This window comes from Amblyomma americanum, chromosome 3 (assembly GCF_052857255.1).
Source record: "Amblyomma americanum isolate KBUSLIRL-KWMA chromosome 3, ASM5285725v1, whole genome shotgun sequence".
In the NCBI taxonomy this organism is placed as follows: Eukaryota; Metazoa; Arthropoda; class Arachnida; order Ixodida; family Ixodidae; genus Amblyomma; species Amblyomma americanum.
Genome location: NC_135499.1, coordinates 168551660 through 168579492, shown reverse-complemented (window position 1 = coordinate 168579492; position 27833 = coordinate 168551660). Strand labels below are relative to the sequence as shown.

The window sequence follows — 27833 nt, the reverse complement described above, 5'->3', positions numbered from 1 at the left end:
GCTAAGGCGCCCGTGTGCTGTGCGATGTCAGTGCACGTTAAAGATCCCCAGGTGGTCGAAATTATTCCGGGGCCCTCCACTACGGCACACCTCTCTTCCTTCTTTCACTCCTACTTTATTCCTTTCCTTGCGGCGCGGTTCAGGTGTCCAACGATATATGAGACAGATACTGCGCCATTTCCTTTCCCCCAAAACCAATTATTATTATTGCCCCCTGTATTCATAGTGTATCCCACAATCGGAGCAATGGCTACACCGTGTAATAATAATAATATTCTGTAATAATAATAATAATTCCAAAAGATGCAGCTAGTGAAGGAAAAGAAAAAAGAGAGCGATGCATGCAAGGAAGTGGAGAGCGAGAGCAAGGAAGAGCATGAGGGAGGGCGGCCCAGCGTGGTACGTCCTCTGCTGTTTAGCTCAACCTCCTGATGAGTGGACCTCAGGATGTACCTTGAGTTGCGCCCTGTAGATTTTGACGACGACGAGATGCAGCTCCAGGACACCGGGCCGGGCCGCCACCATCAACATCAGGACCTCAATGCGCTCGAAGGCTGCGATCTTATGGTTTTTCGGATCCTGCTTAGAGGTGTGCCGACCGGCGGCGGCCATGACCGAAGATTTCCGGGCAAAATTTTGTCGTGCCGGGCTATCCTCGATTGAGGTGGTGATAACTGCGCGCCTTGATGTTTGGCCGTGTTGCACACAGCGAATGTAATGAAAGCATCCAGGCAAGGTATATTCGCCGATACTTGATTCACAGTAGCGCAAATGAAACGCATAAACTTACCCGAGACCAATGCTTCTTTGGGTTATGCAGCTCAACAGTGGACAGCTCCTAGAATATGTGCCCAAGCAGTTGATTCTGCTGTTTCTGAAGTATGGGGAAAACTTTTGTGTTCGATTGTGAATCCGCCCATTAATGTTCGTAGCATTTTAAATGCGCTTTTTTATTTCGCATGCTTGCTACGGACAGGATGCACACAGGTCGTGGAGCTAGTGTAAGTCAAATAAATTGTTTGTAGTGAAGAGTGCGTCAACTTCGCATTTTGTGTGACGGTTTAAGCATGTGTGACGAGGACGGAACTGGAAAATTTCACTTTTTTGTACTCGCATACTTTTGCATATAGAAGAGCTAAACTGCGAAAATTCGCGACACCTAATTGCATTATGTGTTTTCAGTGCGATATATCTTTAGCAGCTGTTAATACCGTTGTCCGAAGTGATGTCACTTCCGTTTTCATGGCGTCATTTCCTCCAGCCAGTTAGAAGTATTCGGCCTGGAGGCGCGTCGTTTCCCTCCAGCCAACCAGCGAATTTTATGACCAAGGACGCTTTTTTTCCGATGAGGCTTCTAAGGTTATCGCATTCAAATGTAAGATCACCCTCCAGAGAAAGGATCAAACTGGACTAACTAATTAGCGCCAATCGTCGCTCACATTTGTCAGAAGAATGCAGTTTTTACCAGTGAACTCTTGTTTTACAACTATTCTATAACGTACTTGTTTTTGTGGCATTCGGAAGTATAGTACCTACTTTGTTTAGAAGTCGCGAGTGACAATATCGGCGAATGTCGTCATCTTAATCCACAACATCCCGTGATCAATTGCTTCGAATGCTGTAATCTAGGCTTTGCACAGTCGTCTGAGGTTAACTTCGTCTCAAGGAGAGGTTTTATAGTTTCACGAATGACGAAACACTGACGCAGTTGCAAGCATGCCGTCATGACCTTGGCATACGGCACTCAAAAGCGCAGCTGACTAGCACACTGCCCTTACTGGTATGCACTACTAAAATTTTGCGCCTGAAAGCGCGTGGCACATGATCGCAATAGTTGGCTATCCCTTCCATTACGTGGCGTGCGTTGTACAACTGAGGTGCATTGAAATGCCCCGCTGTTTGTTTAATTCACGATCGCTGATTAGGTATGCAGTAAGCATCGGCGTCCGGTAGTGTCCGGTTCGCAATCTTGTAGTAACGGCAGCGAATCACTTTAGCCGCTGCCTTTGGCTGCCGCTCCCGCGTCAGGATGCCCTTGCGGTTTCCGTACACCCGGCCGACCGTCTGCGCCGTCATAAAGTCGGCGAAGTTCCACACGTGCTCGCCGAAAAAGAAGCCGCTGCCGCGAAGCTCGTCGAAGGCCCGGTGGTAGCAGCCGAGGGCCTCCGTCTGGAAGTCCTCGGTGAAGACGAACGCCGGGTCGGCGTGCAGGCCGGCGATGGCACCGGCCCCGTACTCGCTGATCATGATGGGCTTGCGGTAGCGCGTCCACATCTTCTTGTACTCGTCCAAGATCTGCAGCGCGATGACCTCGGTGGAGCCGGTGTCGCTGTACCAGGCCGGGTAGTTGTTGTGCATGATGACGTCCAAATGGTCCCCCTGCAACGAGCCAGAGTGCGCGAGTGGACGACTCCTTCAGTCAAAATTCGAGAGTCTGAATATGAGTGCCTGAATACTTTTTGTCTTTTTGCAGTGCTGAGCATACTATACGGAACAAATCACACAAAAACGATACAATTCAAACTGACACCGGAATGACGCATTAAAATTTAGCGCGATTAGATAGTCTTGTTGGTAACAACTGTTTCGGGAGTGCGTCGATTTCAGCTCGAAAGTACACTGTCGGAAACAAAAGGGCCGTATAACACTAGCGCGTCGGTTAAACTTGATTGCCGCGCCACTTCCTAGCGGCGCTTACTGTAGACATATGAAGAGGCGACCGTTTTCATCCAGAGCCTTGTCATTTCGCTCGTTTCAATGCGTAGCACTGTAGCTTGGCCTAAACGTCGAAAGGCGCCACAAGAGCTTCCAGCCCTGCAACAGCGAGTCACCCGACAGTATACATAACGGACCTCGTCTGTTTTTGATAAACCTCAGCTATTATTTAGTGTTTGTTTCTGCATTTAAATGTTGCCGCTGCGCTAGCGGGAATAGTTATAGATGAAGCTAAATACACGAATGGGAAGATTAAGCATTTGACCTGTCAACTGAAAGCGCTAGCCACGTTAATGGCTGGGAAGATTTATGGTGTCAAGAACCGCGTTTATTTTACAGAGCAAGCTTTTATTAGCTTCATCAATTTCGCTTCGTGGGCGTCCGACGTCCATGTCCACAGCAGACCTGCCTCTGTTGGCAGGCGGCGAAGTGGTGAGAGGGAAATTCGTTGCTGCATTTTTAGTGAAGAGGAAATGTAGTAGAGAGAATAGGGAGAGATGGTGTGAGGCACCCAGTGGCGAGACGGGCGGGACTTCCACGGACACGACGGCGGCAACCTCCTCCCCTACATCCCCTTCCCCCCTCCCTTGGTCCCCAAGAGCGATGCCCAAAGGGCCAACATACGTCGAGACCAGTATCCCCCCCCCCCTTCATAGCAACAACCACTACCACCACCACCGCGGTCCCCAATGTCGAAGGGCGGAGCTGCTGGACTTTGTACATATATGGTATGAAACCCGACGAGTCTTTGCGGAAGGGGAATGGTGCACAATGCGACGTGTACTGCAGTATACATGCGCTGGAGCGCTGGAAGGGAGCTTAGTAGTTTAGGCCAGAATAATATAAAAATGATTTGCTCTCACACACCAGCTAACATTCGTACGTTCGCGCTACACACTCGTAACCGTCCCGTGAGTTGTTTTTTTTTTGTTCCTATTCTCACCGCCAGGTCTTCGTAGTACTTCCTGTTGAGTGCCGCGGTGATGGGCCGCGTGGAATCCAGCCTGCGGACGTAGTCCGTGAGGTGGGCGAAGTACGGTCCGGCCGGCTTCTGGTTGGAGTGCGGCTCGTTGGCCACCGACCAGAGGATGACCGAGGGACGGTTCTTGTCGCGGTGCACCAGCTCCCTCATGCGCTCCTTGTGCTGCTCCAGCATGACCTCGTTAAACGAGCTGCGCCACACAGGTCGAATGGTGTCAACTCTGTCGCATCTGTCAAGTTCTGATTCGATAAAGGCACTCGCGCAAACTGCCGCACTGCTTGGGCGCACTGCCATGCGTCCAGCATGGACTCAACTCGCTCGGTCATCTGGAAACAGAAGCTAAAATGCTCTAGAACCATTCTTGAAAGATGTACGTACTGTCACGGCGAGGACAAAAGTCTCTACGACGCGTGAGCCGTAGCCGATGCTCGTATAGATGTGTTTTTAGCCGGTTGCTTCAGGAAACACAAGTGGCGGTGAACGTTGGACTCACATGCTACAATATCTGGGAGTGAAATTAGATGATCGCTGGAAAACACGGCACCTACATATGTGCAAAGATTTCTTTTTGAACTCCCTGGAGACTTTTTGTCGCCGATGGTACAGATCGGAGGTGGTGGTCGACTACTACACAAGGATGGCCATCTCATGATCTTGCGTGAAGAACAGATAATCAATTATTTATCAGAGTTCACAGAGCCGATTCCAAAGAAAGTACGAAGCACACGTGACTGGCGAGTGTATGGTGAGATGAGAAAAAAAAAATTCGCTTGGATACAGCCGCCGCGACTGCTTCAGGAAATGGGTAATGGAGATTTTTCGGGAGAGGCCTGTATTCCAAAGTAGATATAATTTGATTATAGATAATAGGAATCAACTGTTCTTCTTCTTCTTCTTGTCCCTGTTCCTGTGCTGTTTTTCTTCAAGGATCAACTGTTCCTGACAGCTATAATTGTGGGGCTTCTGTCAGCCCTCGGCATACTTCAGTTTATGATCCCGCCACTTTTCGAGTAAAAAAATCGATGTAACCATTGGCCGCATTTTCCTTATTAGAGATGAAATGAGAATACAGTCACCATGTGTCACATCACTGAAAACGACGACTTCAATATAGCGGTGACACTTGCGGTGGTTAATCGCCAGACGCGCAAGCGAAAACATCTTGACGAGGGCACGAAAGAGTAAAATATCGTTGTGAAATTACTTGAAAGCGAAGGCTGTGGCTACTCTATAGTGAGCCTTTTATAATAAAAGAAAAAGCTGATGAGCGCATATTTAGGGCGGCACCTCAGAACCATCGTACTATAGCAAAATGTTTGACTAAATCGGGTTTAGGGGTACTTTTCAGCAAACGAGTATGAACGTTTCGGAAACAGGGTATCCGTATTATAGCGCCAGAAGTTTGAAACTGCGGACTCGCAGATGGCCAAAGGGAGTCAAAAGTTCCCAGGCCACCGGGCCTGCTTTTCGGCCCTCTAGTGCGGCATTTCTGACACCCACAAAGCTGAAAGTATTTCGATGGTGAGCAGGAGTATCTTCACCCCTGAGGATCTATAGGTAGCTTCACAAAGGAGCTGTGTACAGGAGACCTCGGAATTATAGACAAGTATGACGCAAAAAAAGCAGAGCAGCGCACTATGTCACATGTCATCGTACCAGCACCGAGGAAACCATGTGAAGATGTGAGCAAACGGAGCAGCCTGTTGCGCTCTACGTTCAACCATGTGTGGAAAGTGGGGAACGAGAACCTTGCTTATCGCATATGCGGTAGGTGCCGAGTTCTACCCTCAGTGCCGCCCGGTACCCACTCTCTTCTTCCAGTGAGCACAATCCTTCAGCTAGGCTATGGCTCAGATCCTGTGGGAATGCTAGGAAAATCAATGCATCTTCATACAGGACGTTGGCCAAGCTGTCCTTGAGGCATTAAAAACACACCATCATCATCTTCATCAGCATCATCATCATCATGTCTGCCTACCATGACAGCACAGCGCTTAAACGCAGACGTACATCTAACTTACTTCCAGCATTGTTTCCACAAATCGTGCGTCGATGCACGCGTATTTAAAACAGTGCACTCTTCGCATCTGTTCGTAGGGTTACTTGTGTTTCTTATCTTGAGCTCTGTTAGTTTACGATATTCGATGGTACGCACACGGGAGAGACGCTCTCTGCTTAAACTTCTGCTCAGGAGAAGAAGGCATTCGCCACTAGGCTATAGTTTACAGCGCCAAGTGATCGAACACGCTACAACCACGGGTGAGGCACAGCGGAAGACGGTCTCACTCACGAGAGTACCACGGCGGGCGCCTCGTCGATGACGGCAATGCCTTGAGCGTCCGCCTGGTCCATTATCTCCTCGGCGTACGGGTAGTGCGACGTGCGAAACGAGTTGGCGCCCAGCCACTGGATCAGGTTGAAGTCCTTCACCACCAGCGCCAGGTCGAGGCCCTTGCCACGGATCTGCATCGAGAGCCGCCGCCCGCAGGTTCATGTTCACCTTCAGTAAGCATGCACTCTGAATATAGCGCGTTCTTTTCTTCGTTGCACTATACGGTACACAGCTGTCACGTTCAAGTTTATATATAAGTTGAGATATAGCTTGAAGGAATCTGAACGCCAGGAAGCACGCAGCAAATCAATGATATGAAAGTGGGATTTCCTAGAGAAAACATTCAAAGATATTTTTATTATTATTATATGTTACAAAAATAGCACAATGCACTTCTTGCTGCGCTTTATTCAACGAAGGCTGCACAGCTTCCACAGCCGCAAGATTTTTCCGAGGCATGGTACTCCCTTTATCAAAAGTTTGGAGACCAGGGGATTTAGTACTGATCCACACCGTACAGCTTGTAATGCATCCTTAGTTGTCAAAATCTCCTGAAGATAAGAGGATTTTTAGCCCTTCCTACTACAACGAGTAGGACTTCTACGAATTTTACAGAGGCCCCACTTAAAAGCAAATCCCCTGGGCTCTTAAGTTTTGACAAAGGCGTATATAAAAGAATGAACGCAGCTAATGCACACATTCCTCTTCAGATCGAGGATGGGCCATGCAGGATATTCAGAACACGAGTTATGGTTGCCAGTTGTCTCCCGTTATGTTGCTAGTGTCCCCCCCCCCCCCCTCACCCTACTCGTGATAATGGCTCATATAGTGGAAGCGTAGGTACAATGTAAATTAAAAATTAAGAAAAAATAGAGGCGATCAATTCGTTTGTTGCAGAAGAAATGAGGATAGCATTCTTCTTTCAGTCGCCAATCTGTTCGAATTCCGAGTTCATTATCTTTCACTCCCCAGTATACTCCAGTTCTGATTCTATTCCAGTTCCGACTACGCAACGATACAAAATGTGTCACATTGTTAGTTTGCGGTGACTGCTCAACCACGGTAACGGCGCAGTGGTGCAGCGGTTAAGCGATGCGCCACCGAGCTGGCAGCGGCTGTTTAAAACACAGCCACCGGTGAGGCTTGTAAAATCCAGGCTGCGCTTCCCGAGCACTGCGAAAAGAAACTGTGTTGTCGCGTCTCTCTTTCGTCCTTGTTGCTTCGCGCTGCCGCTTTCCATGATTTGCATACATAGCTCTTTTTGAGGCTTTCTACTTCGGACGTAGGCATGCTGCTGCCCGAAGCATTTTCTTTTTCGTCATTATCGTTTTTCTAGCGAAAGATACAACGGCCACGAACTCGCACTTTCGCCGTGCTCGCATTCCAACCGTGGTCGCACCGCACCACGTGACTGGTCACGTGACCAACCGCGTGAAGAGCCACGTGACAACAACTAGCCAGGCAACCAGACTAACCTGAACTTGCAATGAAGATTAACCAAGGCTAACCAAGCGATGCCTTAGCTTTCGCTACATATATCCTGGCATAGCCGAGCTAAGCCACTGCCAATGTTTACTGAGTCATTCTTCGTCCGGCATCTCCCTCCTGTCCTCTACAAGTGAAGAGAGGCAGGTGGTGAGAGGCGGTGGGAGAGGCGGATTGTTGACAAGTGGCGGGTGGAGAGAGGTAAATCCCCTAATCACCACCTAAAGCAGACAAGCTTTAGGCAGACGCCGCCGGCGCCGCCGGACAGTTTTCTCCTTCACGGCCCTCCCAATGCTTTCGCATTAAAATAACGCGCTTTTGCAGCCATTTTCTAATCACGCAGCAACGCTTTTGCACGCTGTCACAATTCGTATCATGCTCATGCACGGATGGCGACTGACGACGCGAGCGCAACGCGCGTTGCTCTCACATTTGAGTCCTCGTGCTTGCCGAATCCCATCAGGTAGAAGGGCTTCCCGTTGATGTGCAGGCCTCCACTGCTGACATGCACCGTGCGGAGGCCCACCTTCTGGTAGTAAACATCGGTCGAGTCGCCGGCCGTGGCTTCCACCTGCAAAAATAAAACCTCACGTTTTTGTCCGAACCCCTTCAGCGCTGAGGAAAATGGTCAGTTACCCACCAGTGCGGATGCAGAATCCATCCCGAAAACTGCGTGTTAGAGGACCTTGCTTGAATGTTAGAGTCAGTTTCAGACAACTATTCGTTATAGTGGTGGTGATCATACAAATAACTACACCGAAGGCGACTGAGCCGAGGCGGCTGACTTTTCGACGTATACAATTAAAATAAGTAAAAAAAGTGGTTTCGCATTTCTAGCAGGCAGGTTGCACCACGCCTCCAAAAACTAGAGGGAGCACTTAAGCTTCACGTTAACGGTTTGACGCGATAACGAAATGGATTAACTCTCATATATGCAGAATGTCATTCTCTGCTTTACATAGGGCCTGGGAGACCTCAAGTCCTCATACCGCTCACTGCGCTGTGGTGCAGCGGTTAAGCGATGCGCCACTGCCCTGCGATGGCAGGTGCTGCCATCGGTGCGACTTCTGCGACTCAGGTTCCTGCTCTTCCCGAGCGACCAGTCGGTAACTTTTGTTTGGAAAAAATTGCGCACCCTTAGGCCATGGACTGAGAAAGATAGGACAACACAGCGCTGACTTCAAGTACTTCTTTTATTGCAGAGCGACACAATATATATAGGAAAAGTGGGCGGGAAAACATGGGGAGCTGCTGCTGGGCTTGCACGTGACAGAAAGATAACTAAGTTAAAAAGGACACGATCTTTCTCAGTCCATGTCTTAAGGGTGCCCTGTTTTTTCCAAACATGAATTACTAACTAGCCGTTCGACCACCCTTGAAACAATTAACTGCCACCTGCCATAGTGGGAAGTTTTTTTCACTCTCCAGTGGGCAGGTTGTGATGACGCCGCAAGGTCAGGTGACCTAGGTGGCCCACCTGCCTGTCTCCTAGGCTGCTCTTTGGGCATCACCTGCCAGAGTTATGATCGTGATTTTTCGCTTACAATACCCGCACCGGATTTTCTGGATAACGAGGCCGTTAACGCTATCGGGTTAATAAATGCATGACTTCATCATCGTATTCTATCTCACCTTGGCCGTGTAGAGGTATCCCGGCTCACTGTGCATGCCAACGGGCCACCACAGCTTGGCGCCGCGCACGGTCAGCTTTCCCGCACAACCCGCCGCCGTTGCGGCCACGTCCCCGCGGTCGTCCAGCAGGGTCACCTGACAGCTGAGCGTCTCGTTACCGCTCACCACGTCGATGGTGAAGTCCACACTGGCTGGTGTCATGCAAGAAACGAAGCTAATTGTTTAATCATTGTATACGTTGTTGTCTGGTGGTGTGTGGATCAGTTGAAATGTGATGTAAGAGAGGTCAAATCTGTACAGCGTCTATAGACCATGAGCCTTTATGATGCCTTCACACTGAGAGGCAAGCGCGTGCCTCACAGTTTAAGCATGTGCGTTTTGCGTGAATACACGTACACGCCATGCAACTTCACTGGCATGGAGCTCTTGTGGTAAGCTTGCCGAAATTTTACACAGAGGACGCTCTATAAAAACCTTAAATTTTGTTTACAGAGGGCAAGGCGCGGTGACTTTCACGCACCCAGGTCTTCCGTGGCAGTCGTGGTCAGAAAGAGCACGTCATCTATGTAGTCGCCGGGAGTGGTGTACAAGATGACGCTCCTGTGGATTCCAGCGTAGTTGAAGAAGTCGAACGGCACATCCAAACGGTAGTAGCCGCTAGGATACCTGCACAGCAGTAAACGGTGACGGTGGCGAGTCGACACATTCTATGTCATTCAAACACACACGGAATTATGTTACTGGAAACTCCAGACGGCGCTCTTTACGTACCGTTGGAAGGCGTTTAGTCTAAAGCCTTTCATCGGGTGGTACTCTGAAGATGCTGGAATTAATTAATTACCGTGTCCTCTTTTGCGTCCAAATATCTTCATTTATCTTTACACAGGCAGACAGATGCGCAACCATCATGCGCAACCCTGGGTGATCTGAAACGAAGAGTGATCCTCACCTGGCGGTGTTGTTTGGTCGAAACAGCGTGCCCTGGGGAATGGTGTCTTCAGTGAGGGTGTTGTTCACCGCGACGGTCAGCAGGTTCTTGCGTCCGTAGCGCAGCACTCCTGTCACCTGAAGCAAGTTGCGGCCGCGTATGAGGCAAAAACTATGTATAGAGTCAATGACTACGGAGCTCGGCAACTGCAGACATTGGGCGACTCTCACCGCCTGCCATTACCGCTATTATAGAGAAGCCGAAAATACTCACCCATCGCAAACAGAGAGCAAAAAGACGCAATATGCGACACGAAAAGACATGGAAAAGACTGCTGTACAAAACTGTTAGGTATTTTTCAACGCTTGTGCGAGTCTTTTCTTGCACTGCGTGTCTTTGTGCTGTTTGAAAACGGATTTGCATTAACGCGCCCCTGCAATAAGCAGTCCTATGTGGCTTTCACTGCTCTGAGACCTCTCCCAAACACCGCAGCACTTCGCTCTAGCTAACAATACGGAAAGGCTTGCTATGGGGTTCTTAGCTACACGTATGTAAAATTAGCTTGCTGCACGGATGCGTGCACTTTGCTGTATGGCTCCTTGAATCTTGCGAGACAGTGGTTTCACTCAATGACTGAGTAATGTTTAAGATGTCAGAAAAGCGTAGCAATATATTAGATTTATATCAGTACGCCTTGGATAATTTAGCTTTATATCTTTCATGGTCGATGATTGTTGCATTGGCCCCGCCTACGCGTCCGCTAACGCGCACAACGCCGTGCTACCTTCAGGTGAGGACGCAAGAATGGTCGACATATAGACGCTGCGTGATACCTTAAAGGTGCACTAAAGAGGAATCTGAGCTCGTCTTTTTACCGCGGAAACTCGATCTACACTCTCTGAGCATTCTTGGAAACTTCGAATAATTGTCCTGTGCGGACGATTTCCCTATTAAATCGAATTAAACGTCCAGGCTCCCGCTTTTTTGTTGAACTCACCTCCGAAAAGGAGTCAGCCAAAGCGTGGAGTTCTTTTCAACCAGTCGCGTGGCGGCTCCGATTTCGTTTTTATTTATTTTTTTACGTTTCCGTGAATAAATGGTTTCAGCCGCAGACTACATAACCGCAAATTAGGCCCACGAGAATAAAAATACGTGTGGACTCTGCTGTCGCCGATCGCTACGTATATCAGTCCGCCGATGGCAGAGCGCAAAGCCGTCAGGCGGCTGTCTGAAAGGCACCCCACGAGTTGGCTGACTCCTCTTTTCGGAGAAGAGTTCAAAAAAAAAAAAAAAAGCGGGAGCCAGGACGTTTAATTCAATTTAATAGGAAAATCGGCTATCAGGACAACAATTCGAAGTTTCTAAGAATGCTCGGAGTGTGCAGATCGAGTTCTTGCGGAAAAAGACGAGCTCAGACTCCTCAATTTAGTGCACCTTTAAATGCAAACAGCGCCGGCTCAAAACAGCACCTCCTCAATATCAGTGGCCCGCAAATGACCGGTTTGCAGATCGAGCTGCTATTACACTTTCTCCCGGCCCTTCGCATCTGCTGTGCCATTAAAAATGTACCGATATATATTTAAGTTCTTTTTTCTTTTTGTTAAGGCTGCTCTTTTTGGGGTAACCGCAGCCATGGTAGTAACTCCCGCTATGATGTAACTCAACGCTTCCCGTAATTGGCACATCATCTAGGTGCTTTCAGAACCATTTACTTTTTATGCTCTGAGATAATAAATACCTTCATCCTTGCTCCCCCCTCCCTCACCCTAAAACAAAAATAAGAAATAAAGACGAACAGTGGCATCCAAGGGTGCTTCAATGCGGAGTCAGTGAGCAGACCGGCACTGAAATCAAGAATGGCCTGCACAGGATGAAAAAAAAAAAAGACAGCAAGCACAATACCGCTGATTCTTCGACCTCTTTTTAAATTTTTTTCCCACGTATGTTTCTTTTCTAAAACTAGATGTCTGGCCCAATTTACGGCACTGTTTTTAACATGTGAATGCGTGCGCGCTGAACTGGGGAGCGCACCTCGGCTCCGAAGGGCAGGTGTCCGCCCACATGTGCCACCACGGGGTCCCCGTTCAGGTACACCCGAGCCTCGTAGTGGACACTGCCGAAGCGCAGGAACACGCGGCCTCCTTCGGCGGGAGTCCCGTGCCGCTGATCCCAGCGGGCGGGCACGAAGAACTCCACGTCGTACCAGACCCAGCCGACGAAGTCGCGCAGCGCCTTGTTCTGCGTCACGTCGTTGAAGCTCGAAGGCACCGGCATTGGGATCACCGGCCCCGTCTGCGCACATGGTCGACCGTTGTTTGCAACGAACCCAGTGGATTAACTTTGAGCTGTGTTAAAGGAACACTGAGGACGAACTCAAGTCGGCCTGTGTTGATAGATGGCCATGCTGTAATGATAAAACACTACTTTCACTGAAAACGCAGCTTTTATAAGCTGGCAACATCACAAAGGGAAATTAACGTATCGCCCAGGCCTTTTCCGCAAGCAAATTGGGGTACGTCAAGGTTGTTTAATGCGTAAGCATTAGGACCTCCGTTAGCGGAAGACGTGTCCGGCGTGAAGCCTTGGGGAAGAGGAGGCAAAGTGGAGAGATGAAAAGGTGGAGAGGAAGAGGGCATGCGGAAGTGGAAAGAAGGGAAACGGCGAGTTGGTGAGAGGGTGTTTCACTGAATTGCCGCCCTCTCTCTCTTGCCGCCTCCCCCTGCCCTCTCTCTCTGGACCTTTCAATCTCTCTATTTTGCCGCCTCTCCCCCGAGGCTTTACACGCCGGACGCCAACGTCGACACTTCCCGCTAATGGGGGCTCTAATACTAGACACGTTTAGTTGGCCGTACGGAACGGGCTTGCGTACGCAGGAGCGATGCGGGTCGCGAGTGCGCATGCGCAGAACGTTCCGTACCGCTTGGCCGTTTGCGTACGTACGCACGTATCGTGTTGTTGCGTGCGCGCTACCGGCATGTTACGGGATGCGTTGACAAGATGGCGGCGCCCAGCTCGCCCGCTTCGGAATAAATACATGTCGCTGCTACATTCTTCGCCAGGATAGCGCGCTCAAACAGTAGCGGTTAGTGTTCCTGTATACATGAACACTAGTAGCGGTTCGATTTTATTTCGCACACTCACCCACACGTAGAGGTATAAGCGATAACTAGCCCTTGTTTTTCAGATAATTTGGCGATTTTCAAGCTGTTAGGACTAACTAAAATGCACTGTATTTTCCTCGTAGCAACTATACCTGGCGAAGCACTTCTCTGGCTTTTAGTCAATTGTTACATTTTCTTATGCTTGCATAGTTTTTCTTCTTGGAACAAAAAAAAAAGACTCCTAATGCAGCCAGCATCGTTACCAGCAATTACGGATGAACATTTCTACAACCCAGCGTTGATATGTTTTGAAGTCTTGTCACTAGATGGCACTACTGTTTACACGTGCGAATGAGGGACGCTACGGCACGGCCAACTAAAATTGTCTTCTTTACACTATTCACAGCGTACGAACATGACGCCGGCAAACTTTTCCCACAGGTCACTTCTACTTCAATTGCATGGTGGAGTGCGCGGAAAGAAAACACATGCGCGTTCAACGCGGAACACCTAAAAAATTTCTGCATTAATCCAGACGCACAGTAAGGGTTAATGAACAAATACTACAAAATGACGGAAGTAAAAAGCAGCGATTTTAGGCGTAAAGCTACTAAAGGCGAAAAAAAAATGCCCGAAATAGGTATTTGTTGGGGCTCTCTTTTATGGAACATCTCTGCTACACTCTACACACAAAAGGAGTATAAATAGCTGTCCTCAACACACTCCCTTTTAAAGGGCAGGGTATTCTGCCCAAGGCCTGGGCAGATGCAACGAGTATTTCAACAGCGAGTAAAGATTACGTACGAGTTGCATATTTGCTCTGAATTTAGGCTCGTAATATGTTGTCTCGTCCACACACTCACATCACGCCACACACGCACACACGCATCAAGTACACGTGCGTTCACAAACCCGTGCACCCCCACGATGCTGATAACTTTTACTGACAACCCAACACTACGAACACTTATGGAGCTTGTCTTAGTTTTATGAAGTATTGCGTTCTCTTTCCCTCTGACGACATCGAGCCAGTTAGGATATGCAGGTGGTATATTTGCCACAGCCATTATTTCTGTTATGGAAGGGACGTGAAACGGAGCTGGATCAAATATAGTTATGGTCATCCCGTTTGTATCTTCTTAAAGCGGCAGAAACGTACGCGGCAATGGCGGAGACAAGCCATGACTCCGAGACGATTGTCGTGCAGACGTGCGCTTCACCGGGACTCCGAGTATGCACTGGAGACCCCAAGAAACATGTTATTTAAGTAGAGACGACGCCCAAGTCCACGCTATCTCCAAAACCTTGAGATTAGCTCGGGACAAGGGCCGGCCAGGCCGGCCGTGACACTGTCTCGGAGCGTAAAGCAAACTACCTGATAGGCGGAAACACAACCATTCGCGCCCTTGATGGGTGCTCCGTTTTGTAGTCTATTTTGAACGATAATTTCACAAGGAATGCCAAGAGTGGGGAGCTAGACGCTCTGAAAAAGCGAATGATGCTGGCTTAAACGTTCTTTAAGGTGTTAGTGCACTTACAGCTTTTTGATGATATTGACGTGAAGAAACTCCTTTATCGTGAGACGCTTTTGTTATTGTGTTAGTAGCACGCTACTGAAAAAAGATTTCTTCTTTCTATTTTTCCTCTTGCGGAACCTTCAGTTCAGGGGAATGCAGCAACAGAAATGCTAACATCAGACCAGCCTCAATTGTTTGGTTCGGCCTCATATATCAGTCAAGCTCGTTCGGAGCGCAATGATGCAGTGCGGCACCCTCAGGAATATAGGTTTTACTGTCATAGATTTTCCTTATGAAAAAATGTGAAACGATTTTCAAGAAGTTAAGATCACCTTTTCAACTGCGGAGGTTGAAATGGTCCCAGTACGCATCACGTATAAGCGCTTGTTCTTCCGTGCTGCGACAAAACGTCTGTACGTCCCAATTCTATTACCCAGCCTAACTTGGATAGTTAGTTAGTCGCCAGTTTGTTAGGACTTCCAGGCCCATGGGCCCGTGCACAGCACAGAACAGAACGGACGTATAATTTAATGTCAAAAGCTCAACGAATTATACATAAATGACTAATGTTTGCATCCGGGACTATCTAAGCGTTCTATGTAACGTATTTATGTGCCTCAACTGCCATATACTTGAAAGTGCTTTCTTTGCTACGGAACGTCTCTGCCGGCCGCTGCACGCCCTTTCTGCTGAAAGTTGGCACGAGACTTGGCGGTGCAATTCGTCCCTATCGCTGCAAGCAGCTGGTACGAGCCGCGATACGACGCCGCGCGCGGCAGTAGACGAGCTAATCCTCACAGTCGCTCAAAGTCAGTTGCCAGAAGTCCCTTCAAGGCATCGGGTGTGAGGATTCTTTTTGGAGGAGAGTCTTGCAGCGCACGTGGTAAAGGTAAACCGTCGGCACTTTTCTTCAAGAACTCCATCGAGTATACTTACCAGCTGCTTCTTTTTGAAGCCCAAAATGTCTTAGATTTTGTACATCGGTAGATATCTAGAAACACCGGTTTGTATCATTTATATTTCTACCTAACCTTCTGTTCTCGTAATCATGTACCTTGGGAGTACGAAACACCTGAAGGGACAGCTGATTTTCAGGCAGATATCGTACATCCAATTTGTAAAGTATTCTTCCGAGCATTGTCGATGATTGCGAACTTCTTTTTATGCCATTGATCCAATGTACTGCTTCACTTGATAGCGAGGCTGAAGTTCGTTTGAATAGGCCCTAGAACCAAGTAATTGTGTTGAATTACTGCGGTGCGCTAGCAGCGCCCTGCTTGAACGTGGCTGTGGCATTTCAGATTCCAGCTGTGACTCTGAGGGGATGCTTACGAAGAGTTCGTGCAAGGTCGTACAGCTGGGCGCAGCAATGTCGGGCATGGCGGATGGTTATGCACGTAGTGAAAGAATGGAGAAAAATATGTAAATCTTCAAACACTCGTTGGCGCAATTAACTTATTATTGCAGCTTGTTCGCAAGTACAATATTTCACGCCGGCAACAAGACGAGTGCTAATTGTTTCCTTTTTTAAATGACCTGAATAAAACGCCAGTCTGTGTAAACGCCTCAAGAAAAATTCGGTTTGTATCCTGTTTTGAAATTAAGAAATTACTACGGTTTTTACATCTCAAGTTAAAAACAACAGAAGCTGAAAGCGAAAAGAACATCCTTAAGTACGTTGAAGGACTCTCATTTTCAAGCAAAACCCAGTTATTCACGAAAAGTCCCCATTTAACACTTTCACCGCAATTGGGTTAAAACCGATGTCTGCTCGGAAACTTTTCCAAAGTATTTTTTATTGCAAGCAGATGGACTGAGGCAGCGTATGAAAACCAACACATACTCTAAACTCATATTAAAAATATATCTGTAGTTAATTACTGGTAAACTAAATAATGTCAGGCACGTTTAAGCTGTTTTAACCCTTGTTACTGAAAGGAAGGCTTCGTATGACAACGAAGTCTATACCAGTGCCCGGAAAAAGAGAGCCTCCAGAACATGTGGCATTAAGCGTAATCCTTCGCCAAAGCTGGCGCCTAGCATTATAAAGGACAGCTGTGGTACGGAGAAGCAGTTTTTGTAGTTAGTGTGCATACATGTCCCAAAAGGCTCACTCTGGACGTAGAAATGATATCCATCATAGTGAACACTGGAAGAATCATAAGGAGCAGAAGGTAAAAAAATAGAAAGGAAAGCGTCTGGCTCAAGTGAATGCTTGGTTGCTGTTATCTATAGTTCTTGTACCTTTGTATAATCAAAGTATTTTATAGCACTCCACAGGACGGCTACTAATAATTAATTTTTGTAAAAATAATACAAAGAATACAAAGAAGCCCGAAAGTGGAAAGCTCTCGCGAAACGTTCGATTTCTATTTAATATTCTGCTAAAAGGGCGCCCAACTTTTACCCGCAAAATTTTGGGAAATCAAAAACTTGAAAACGAAGGTGCGCCTTTTTTAAATTTATCGTTCTGGGTGCAACCATGTTTTCAGTGGGCTGTGGCAGCAGAATTCTGATTGGCGAATTTCACAGAAGCAAATTACTGCGCATGCACAGTACAGTCCATGAAGCACGTGCGCTCTCCATCAAGTTGTAAACAGCGAAAAGATCTGAAGTTTTATGCGTAGAGCGCAGTGCCGAAACACGCAGCCCCAGAGGACCGAGCATTCTTCAGCACTCCTGTTGTAGCCTGCAGTGCCTTTTCGTGCCACCTGCCTGCGCTTATCGTCATTAGCTTCCGCGCTCTGTCGAAGGCATGCCTCAGCTAACTGCCCCATCTCTCTCACCTCGTGTGTGGGCAAATTGATGGAGACGATGGCGCGGGATCGGCTGTCCGAATACCTCGAACAACACAACACCTTCGCGGACACCATGTTAGGATTTCGCCCACACAGATACGCACAGGATGTCCTGCTCCAACTCGACCGTGAAATCTTGAACCCCATCACCCCCCCCCCCCCCAACGACAAAATTGTTCTCGCGCTCGACCTGAAAGGAGCGTTCGACAACGTAACCTACGAGGTCACACTTGAGTCAAACTCACTGCGGCACCAATACCTTCAATTACGTGAAACAGTTTCTCACGGACAGACTATCCTACATCCGAATACAGGACGAAGAGCATGGGCCTTTCCTTCTCGGCAGAAGGGGGACTCCACAAGGCGCGATGCGGTCCCCTCTGCTATTCAACATAGCCATGATGCGCCTACCTGCCCTGCTGGGTGCGGTCGAAGGGGTCGAGCACGCGCTGTACGCCGACATCTCCCTCTGGGCTACGCAAGGATGCCTAGGGGACATGGAGACCAGCCTGCAAACAGCCGCCAGCATAGTGGACCGCTATGCCCGAGACTGTGGTCTGCAATGCTCCCCGCAGAAATCGGAATTCGTGCATCTGCGACCCTCGCGCACATGCTCGACACAAATTCATCTCTCCTTGCAAAGTGGTCCCATTCACGAATCCAAGGAAATCAGAGTCCTCGGACTCTTCATACACAACCAGCGACGCTGCGACAGAACACTCGCCAAGCTCCGGCAGGTGGGGGACAAGGTGGGCCGCATGGTCCGCCGGGTTTCCAACAAGCACCGTGGGTTACGATGCAAAGACACCTTGCGGCTGGCGAGCGCATTCATGACCAGTCGAATCTTGTATTCGACTCCCTACCTCCACCTGCGGAAACAGGAGGAGGATGTCCTTGAGGTCATCCTCCGCAAAATCATGAAACGAGCGCTGGACCTCCCGGTCTCTACCTCTACCAGCCACCTCATGGCACTGGGGATGGTGAACACTTTCAGGGAGTTTCGAGAGGCCAACCTCAACAACCAATACACTCGTCTCACAAAGATAGGATCGGGTCATCGCCTTCTAGCCCGTCTTCACATCCAGCAGACCCAATTCACAGAGGAGAGAAGCCGCCTTCCCGTACTTTGGAGACGCGCCCTCCACGTGCGGCCTCTCTCCACCAACATGTCCAAAGAGGGCCATAATGGCAGGCGCCTGGCGCGGGCGGAAGCCTTGCACCGCCATTTTGGGAGCAAACCAGGAGTCTTCTACGTGAACGCCTCCGGCCCGGACCCCAGGGGATGGTACACGGCCGCGGTCGTCCACGAGGGCAAAACAGTAGACGGCCTTACTTTCAAGACCCAGTCAGCAATTCACGCAGAAGAGGTTTCCATCGCCCTGGTAGCCTCCGACGCCTCCTCCAAATACATAATCACCGACTCGCGAGGGGCTTGTCGAAACGTCGAGCAAGGGTGGGCTACTTCCCTGGCTTATCGCATCAGCCAAAATTGTGCACCGATCTCTTGTTTGGGCTCCTGGTCACCAAGGCCTCCGCGGAAACGAAGCAGCCGACGCCGCCACCCGCGCGCTCTCTCTCCGGGCATTTCCCACGGGACCCGACACTGACCAGGACTCCGATTTCAATCCGGTTCACACTTTTAAAGAAATATGCGATTATTACAAATCCACGCACCAAGCTCTTCCCACCCTGTTCAAAGGGCTGGGGAATGCCTACGAGCGGGTACTCCTGCGCCTGCTCACTAACACGATGCTGTGCCCTGCAACTCTAAAGCATTTCGATCCTCAATTCGACGGGCGGTGCTCACACTGTGGGGAGGTGTCTGACACCTACCACATGATGTGGGCCTGCCAGCAGAACCCATCCCTACCCCCTATCCTAAATCCCACCCGAGAGGACTGGGAGGCGACCCTGTCCGGCTGCTGCACCCTCGAGGCCCAAGGGGCCTTAACGCAGCGCGCCCGGGCTGCGGCAACCGCCAATGGGGTGCCTGACTAGGCATCCCACCTAGTGGTTGTAAGGGCGTGATTCTTCAGGTCACGACCCCCAACACCTCTCTCTATGATTAATAAATGTTTTCACCACCACCACCAGCTAACTGGGCGACGCCGAGCGCGTCTATAGGCAATGAACGTTATCAGCCAAACCGCGCGCCTCTAACGGTTCAGAATATGTATGTCGGGCGTTTGTATACCGGCTCAAGTGGCTGAGGGCAGCAGTTTTTAGGAGCACAGTGGAACAATTGCAGCGCGGTCCTGTAAAACTGCAGGTTATCTACAATACGTTTGCATCTTCTCTATTGTTCTTTTTTATCGGATGTATTATGACCTTATCATGTTTCGATGAGCCCCTCCTGATGAGTTATCTTGCGTAAGCCCGCCATAGATATTGATAATTGAGTGCGAAACAACTCTGTCACGTGCGGCCTATTTACCATGTTTCGAAACGTTCGCTATGATGCAAGTCCTGAAAGCTGAATGTAAGCCGTTATCACCATCATGTGACCACATACGGCTGCCAGTGCAGGCAATATGTTGACTCTATCAGGGCTTTGTCCGTTGAAAGGAAGGAGCTGTTAAGTTCCTGAAAGTGAAATTGTTTTCCGCGCATGACTGCAGCCGGAAACTACGTAGGATGACATTTAGGAACAGTTACCAGGATATAAAGAGGTAACGTCGCGCACTGCAGATGTCTGAATACATTCCTCCCCATCTCGCATGCGAAGGTCTTATATAACATTTCCGTTCAACAGTCAAGAGGATGGAAAGAGGTGCTCGTTAAGACATACATGACGGAATCCAATAGTCACTGAAAACCAAGGATCATAGGGGATGTCTATTTTTTCCCCTTTAATTTGTAGTTTTCACCAATGGGAGAAAAATAAAAGCTCAAGAAGAAAAAAACCACATGCCAGCGGTGGGGTCAGAACACGACCTCCGAATTTCGCGTCCGGTGCTATACAAACTCAGCTACGGCGACGGCTGGCCAATCTTCGGCTTTCGGGGGGTATTTAAGTGTAGTGTAACCGAACCCTGAGAGTGTTCACCAGCCCCCGCCCACTTTGAAGAGGGACTGAGGGGGGTTAACACTCCATTTCTGGACGTTTCCCACTGTTTAAAGGATATGCTCTTCTGGGTTCCTGGGATTTTTCCACAGCAAAACCTAAAAATAGTTTTGGTCAATTTTATCACCCTTAAACCAAGAGGCCTGGGCTCACACCCCTGACGGCGTCATTAAGTCTGGAGCACATATAGTGACCGTGCCATCCACACATCGTCGCTGCCTGGTATTCCCCGTAGCCTGGCGTGATCATTTAAATAATAAATATATAACTAAATTCGGTGACTTGTTGGCCACTGCATACCGAGTAATCCAGGCACCTCTTCCGCAGGATAGGGTCGGCGGGATAGGTCTGAAGGATAGAGCTATAGGGTTGAGTGACGGGATCAATCGACCATTGTAACACCTCCTCGAGCACGTCCGTGTCTCCACACGGCACAGCCCTGTCGCGTAAATACGAAGAAAAAGGAAAACGTCGCCACTTTTATCTGTGGAGGAGGAAAAAAACTTAATTCGAGGTCAGCACTAAAGCCCCGGTGAAAGGCAGCGCTTGCTCCGCTAAGGACCGTTGGTCATTTGCAGAGTTTGAGCCAAGCCAAGTGCTCCATGCACGAGAAAGTGGAGGGTAAGGCACACTTCTGCACAAAACGAGTTGCGTAATAGGTGAGAAAGAGGGCAAACAAAGTTTTCTGGTGGCGGAGCGATTAAAGCTAGTTGATTTCGCTACTTACTAGGTTGATCCTGAAGTCACCCTTTGTTCGGCACTTGTCTGAGACGACACAGGCTCAGTTTTCTGAGGATGCAGTTCAGTGCGCGCTTAGCTTCGTTGGTCTGTCCCATACCGTTATTGATTGCTAAGCCATACCTATGTGTCTGTTGCACAAGACCGTTAGAAGTGTATTTTGGCAATTCATAGGCGACTATGCGGAATCATTTCGGTTAGTGCGCCTTATTTCGACATAATATATGTTGTATACGGTGTCCGGTGTCCATTCAACACTCCATGAAGGAAGATCGCAAAGTAATTGATCAGAAGGGACAGCTTCAGGATTTGACAGGCGTTGCTCGCATAGAAATAAACGGCAGCCATTTTGAGGACTTTCAGCACGCCTTCGTGTTTGCTATGATTCCATCAATAACAGGTCATTATACTTGAGCCTGTGATAATCCCGCAGAACCCATGTCATCTTTTGTGAACCGGCCAGCGGGCTGTTCTTGCATACTCCACGTTATCAGTGATGTGCTGTAGATGCATTATCTCTGAAGAGTTTGCTGCTGTCTTCCGACGTTCTTGGATAGAATATCACCACGCTTTGTCCTCTGAAGTGGCTGCGCGCGTGCGGGCCTTAGTATATTACCACGCGTTTTCTTTTCCGTTTTATTATTCTTCAACGTATCGGTTAATTGCAGGTCAGCAGATTAAATATATTATCTCACGCTATTGTTCGATAGACGCTGAGAGAAGCGGAGACAGATGGCAATAGTCCGCTTTGGAACAAGCACATCTGCGAACAGCGCGTGCGAGATTACTCGCACCGGCAGGAAGGGCGTAACGTTACTGGCACCCAATTCGAAAACGTGTCTATCTTGGGCACCGTTTTTGTCAACGCCTGTGCCACCACGAGGCTAAGCGAAGGCGGTTAACAAATGCCTTGTTATATTTAACGAACAAATGCTTTGGACCGCAGAGGTCGTCTAATGGTTTAAGCATCCGCCTCGGATGCGGGAGGTGCGGGGTTCGATCCCCAGTTCCGCCGGGTACCCACCGATGATACAATGGGTAAAAGATTTCCCCTCGCCTTGTGCTCGTCTTCTTTAGGTTAAATGCTTGAGAAATGGGTCTCTGGCCCCACCTTGAGAAGAAGAAAAATACCTTGTGCCATAGCGCTCTTTGGCCCCCCAAATGCCTTTGCGCCTTAAAAAATCACAATCATCGTCATAAATGATTTGGTTAACAAATGCTTAACGAATGCTTTGTTATCAATGCGTCACTTTTTTATGCACTCTTTATTAGGCTTGTTCTATATGTATATGCATCTCAGACAGACGTGCGCAGGTCTCTCCATAAGGGGTGGGAGGGGGGGGGGCGGAGAGGTCGAAATTTATGGTAGCGCCCGAAAATGCGTTCTGGGTGGCAAGGTACAAAATAAGGAATAGCAGGAATATATGGTTCATAATTTGCGCCCCACTTCCCTGTGTCTATTAGGGAAGCCTGTACCCTTGCACACCTGCACCACCCCCCCCCCCTTTTTTTTTGCGCACACGCCTTTGATCGCAGATTTACCGGTTGTTTTTTCTTTGCGCGCGAGGTGAGAGGCGGAGATTAGGGAGGCAGTTCCCTCGCTCTGCGTGGGCGCTTCAACCGCGCCTTGTGGAAAGAGATAAAAAAAAATGAAAGAGCGGGAGAGAGAAAGCAGTGCTAGCACGGTCTAGGGCGTGCCCGAGTGGGTGTATAATATATTTGCGCTAGGGACCGTGTACGCCTGCACACTGCGGACGCCTCCCTGCGCGCACCACATTGGAGAACGTGAGGTAAGAAGGTTACGTTTTAATAGCGCTATATCCTCCCCAGTTTCTCATATCTGTCTGGACAGGCTCGATTATCTCACCGCCGCTGTGCTTAGGTTCGGGCAGGCTCATGAAGGTGTTTGGTTTACGGGATTTAACGTCCCAAAGCGACTCAGGCCATGAGGGACGCCGTAGTGAACGGCTCCGGAAATTTCGACCACCTGGGGTTCTTTAACGTGCGCTGACATCACACAGTACATGGGCCTCTAGAATTTCGCCTACATTGAAATTCGGCCGCCGCGGCCGCTCATGAAGATGTCCGATCACGTTCTATTGTACCTAGCGCATTTTCCCGGGCGTTAATTGTTCTGGCGATTTGTACTGTATCGGTAATTTTCACGACCTAGAGAAGCGCATCACGTAATTCAGTATGGTGGCGTTACGAAGCTAGGACTACTCCTATAGGCAGCGTAGGTAGAATTGCACTTGCTTTAAAATTTCGCGATAAACTCGCTCTTGCTTGCTGGTGATGGGAACCTCGTGTGAGCCAGGATTTTGTTTCTGGAGGGAGTAAAGGAATAAATTAGGGACAACAAACAAATCGCTGTCTGGCGTTTGAAGGCGGCCAGCGTGAAAATGGGGGGGGGGGGGGGGGGTATACGCGGTCGACGCGTGCTTTCGAGAGAATTTAAAATGAAAGATATTGACGGTGTATTGTGCGAGAAACAAATGAAGGACATAACATTACATACAAGCGCAGTTTTCTGCATCTAACACTGCAGGTAAGCACGACCCAGCGATTTTGCTTTGCGCTTGCGCAGAAAATATGCTAGAAAAGCTTGCTTTAGTCACCCCACTGGCGCTTGCGGTTTAGCTGATAAAGGAGCGCCCTTCTGGGCCCCTTCGAGCTGATGCATTTTATTGAAAACTTGCTTCTTTAATAATAATAATAATAATAATAATAATAATAATAATAATAATAATAATAATAATAATAATAATAATAATAATAATAATAATAATAATAATAATAATAATAATAATAATTTTTGTTGGGAAATGAAATGGCGCAGTATGTGTCTCATATATTGTTGGACACCTGAACCGCGCCGTAAGGGAAGGGATAAAGGAGGGAGTGAAAGGAAGTGGTGCCGTAGTGGAGGGCTCCGGAATAATTTCGACCACCTGGGGATCTTTAACGTGCACTTTAACGTGCGTGAATACATATTTCTAATAGTGCGTACTGATGGAAAGCGATAACAATGAGGTCGTGTTTTCTGAGCGTTTTTTTTTTTACAATTACTGGACGGAAGGCATGAAATTAACGCGAAGGCTTCTGTGACAAAAATCCTTTCGTTCGATTTGATTTCATCCTTATCGTCAATATTTCTTCAAAAGGGGATTGTTGGTTATCTGCACTTATTCGTATCTAGTCTTCGTATTCGTATCCACTTATTCGTATCCAGAACTTATCACGTTCAAATGCATGGCAATATCGATTCTTATTGTTACTCGTCTGACTGTTCCAGTCAAGGTGAGGGCACTGGACAATAGTGTAATGCAAATAATGCAAAGAGAACAAGAAAGATATGTAATCAACTGAAAGCACCATATAACTCCAGGTGAGGGCACTGGACAATAGTGTAATGCAAATAACGCAAAGAGAACAAGTAAGATATGTAATCAACTGAAAGCATCATATAACTCCACCTCCATTTCCATGGATAACAAAGAACTTTATCACCATACACGCATGCCGTATTCAGGACTGTCAATAGGCACATTACGTAGACAGCCATGCACAAAACTATTCGTGCTTGGAAGGTGCCCGTTAGTCATACATGTGGGTTCAGCGATGCTAGTTAAAAATAGCTCCTCGTATTTGCATAGGCCCAAGCTTCTAGTTTCGGTAAATTATCTTTCTTGAAAAATAGGTTCAGTGCACCATCATGATCCTGAAAGTGTTCTACAGCGGGAAAACTTGCTGCTTCCATGTTCTCTCTGTATTTGCTGGCATCAGACAAATTATGCTAAAAGCGTGCCAATATCTATGGAACACTGTCATTGAGGCATATCTTCTGTAAGAAAACTATATGACAACAATGTCTGAAAGTGCCGGCGAAGCGATCGCAACGGAGTGAACGACATGGTTCCGCTATAGGCACCGCGCGTAATAATAATAATAATAATAATAATAATAATAATAATTGGTTTTTGGGGAAAGAAAATGGCGCAGTATCTGTCTCATATATCGTTGGACACCTGAACCGCGCCGTAAGGGAAGGGATAAAGGAGGGAGTGAAAGAAGAAAGGAAGAAGAGGTGCCGTAGTGGAGGGCTCCGGAATAATTTCGACCACATGGGGATCTTTAACGTGCACTGACATCGCACAGCCGATCCTATTTGTAGACTAGTTAGTGGCGCTGCCGCAGCATGGAGTCAATTTCGCGAAAATTGCCATATTCTTAAAAAAAACGCATTCAACATCGCGTGATTTATTTCTTTAAACGGAAAATGCCGCTAAAGAACCCTCTCCTCTTTCCAGTCAATAATAATAATAATAATAATTAGTTTTTGGGGAAAGGAAATGGCGCAGTATCTGTCTGATATATCGTTGGACACCTGAACCGCGCCGTAAGGGAAGGGATAAGGGAGGGAGTGAAAGAAGAAATTAAGAATGAGGTGCCGTAGTGGAGGGCTCCGGAATAATTTCGACCACCTGGGGATCTTTAACGTGCACTGACATCGCACAGCACACGGGTGCCTTAGCGTTTTTCCTCCATAAAAACGCAGCCGCCGCGGTCGGGTTTTTATCTTTCTGGTTGAATGATAAATAATTGGTTTTTGAGGAGAGGAAATCGCGCAGTATCTGTCTCATATATCGTTGGACACCTGAACCGCGCCGTAAGGTAAGGGATAAATGAGGGAGTGAAAGAAGAAAGGAAGAAAGAGATGCCGTTTTGGAGGGCTCCGGAATAATTTCGACCGCCTGGGGATCTTTAACGTGTACTGACATCGCGTTTTGTTTCCATAAAAACGCAGCCGCCGCTCTCAAGTTCAAACCCGGGAACTCCGGATCTGTAGCCGAGCGCCCTAACCACTGAGCCACCGCGGCGGGTCCAGTCCCTGGTTCAAATTCTCATTTTCATTTTCAAATTTGCAGCTGTAAATAAACGATTGCCAGATGTTAATGACATCACAGCTTTGTCATCCCAGTTCTTGATTAGTGTTACGTACTATTCAAGGCTCTACAATAACCAGCGTGGCGCAGCTTTAACTATATGGGTGAAAGTCGTGGTGAGATCGGTGTATTGACTCCAAAGAGGTGACGCCGCAGAATCATCGCACGAATTCCTGATTTATCGATGTTGCGGGCGTGATATTGTGTACCGATTCTGGCCCGCCATTCGCTTGACATTATGAAGGTGCGCTTCAAGTTCAGATGTCACGCCAGCAAAACATATGATTTATCTCTGCAGATGAAAAAGCGCCAAATAGGGTGAGAGTGAGAAATTTTGGCCGATTTAAATTACTATACTGGTTAGTTCATAAAATAATAACACATATACTCTAAGCATTCGAGTCAGAGACCATGGGGGTGTCACACAAAGCATCGGACGCCCGAATTGGTTATCGCATCTCATTCATTATCTAGCCATCAATTTCAGCCTTCTTTCTCAACTGTGAAAGCAAACAAAGGCGGGAATCATATGTGCACGGCGCCGGGTCCAATTCTTGTCTCTATTCTTATATTTCTGCACGGTTCCAAGGAAACGCATTCTGTAGCCGATTCCTACCCGCCGCGGTGGCTCAGTGGTTATGGCGCTCGGCTACTGATCCGGAGTTCCCGGGTTCGAACCCGACCGCGGCGGCTGCGTTTTTATGGAGGAAAAACGCTAAGGCGCCCGTGTGCTGTGCGATGTCAGCGCACGTTAAAGATCCCCAGGTTAAAGTGTACTAGTACACTTTACCCAGGTGGTCGAAATTATTCCGGAGCCCTCCACTTCGGCACCTCTTTCTTCCTTTCTTCTTTCACTCCCTCCTTTATCCCTTCCCTTACGGCGCGGTTCAGGTGTCCAACGATATATGAGACAGTACTGAGCCATTTCCTTTCCAAAAAAAAAACAAATTATTATTAATTATTATTATCCGATTCCTATGACCAGACCGAATGTATCTAGCAGAAGTTTGGTTATAGCCTGGGAGTCGTATTGACAGTGCCGACTACAGAGATGTCCACACATATGCTAAAACTGCACTGCTGTTTAATGAACTCTACACATCTTGGTCTAATCCGATCACTTCTCCACTGATGATATTATTGCACGGAGTAACTTCTCCCGGCCACCTGACCCCCTTCACTTAACTTGCTCAAGGGACCGCAGAGAGAGAAAAAGAAACAGTGCCCCCCTCCTTCTTTAAGATAAAAACATCCCTGCACATGGCTGAATATGATGACATGGTGTGCACGTGTATAACACGCATACTGACCAGTGATAACGGCTGCTGAAACCATTTCTTCTGGAAGCCCTCCTCGGGGTCAGAATCGCTGGAGGCCCGGAAGTTCCAAACTCCGTCCAGACGCTTCACTTCCCGGCTCTCAGACTCGCGAGGGTACAGCACTGACGCTGCAACGCAATACGAAGAGAGCGCCGCGATCAGCGCCGAGGCACGCAGGAAGGATTCCGGACGCATCGCAGCCGTGGCATCCAGCGACCACCGCAGCTGCCTTGCTTCTTTGCGGCCGACCAACAACACATCGGTGGAAATTGGAGA

General features: G+C 48.3%; 2 protein-coding genes across 2 annotated transcripts in view; one reads left to right on the top strand and one right to left on the bottom strand.

The window, feature by feature from the left end:
• Positions 1–929: 929 nt before the first annotated feature.
• Positions 930–27833, bottom strand: LOC144125367 (beta-glucuronidase). The gene is made up of 9 exons (XM_077658687.1): positions 27549–27833; positions 12106–12366; positions 10096–10211; positions 9667–9812; positions 9147–9337; positions 7945–8085; positions 5988–6160; positions 3659–3887; positions 930–2379 (listed from the first exon to the last, which is right to left on the bottom strand). Exons 1-9 carry the CDS (start codon positions 27750–27752, stop codon positions 1909–1911), a joined length of 1932 nt encoding a protein of 643 aa, XP_077514813.1. The 5' UTR covers positions 27753–27833; the 3' UTR covers positions 930–1908.
• Positions 22970–27833, top strand: part of LOC144125368 (transmembrane ascorbate-dependent reductase CYB561) — a 40412-nt gene continuing 35548 nt past the window's right edge. Inside the window, exon 1 of the mRNA XM_077658690.1 lies at positions 22970–23082. The gene's annotated coding sequence lies outside the window, so the exon portion shown is untranslated. The remainder of the gene's footprint in view (positions 23083–27833) is intronic.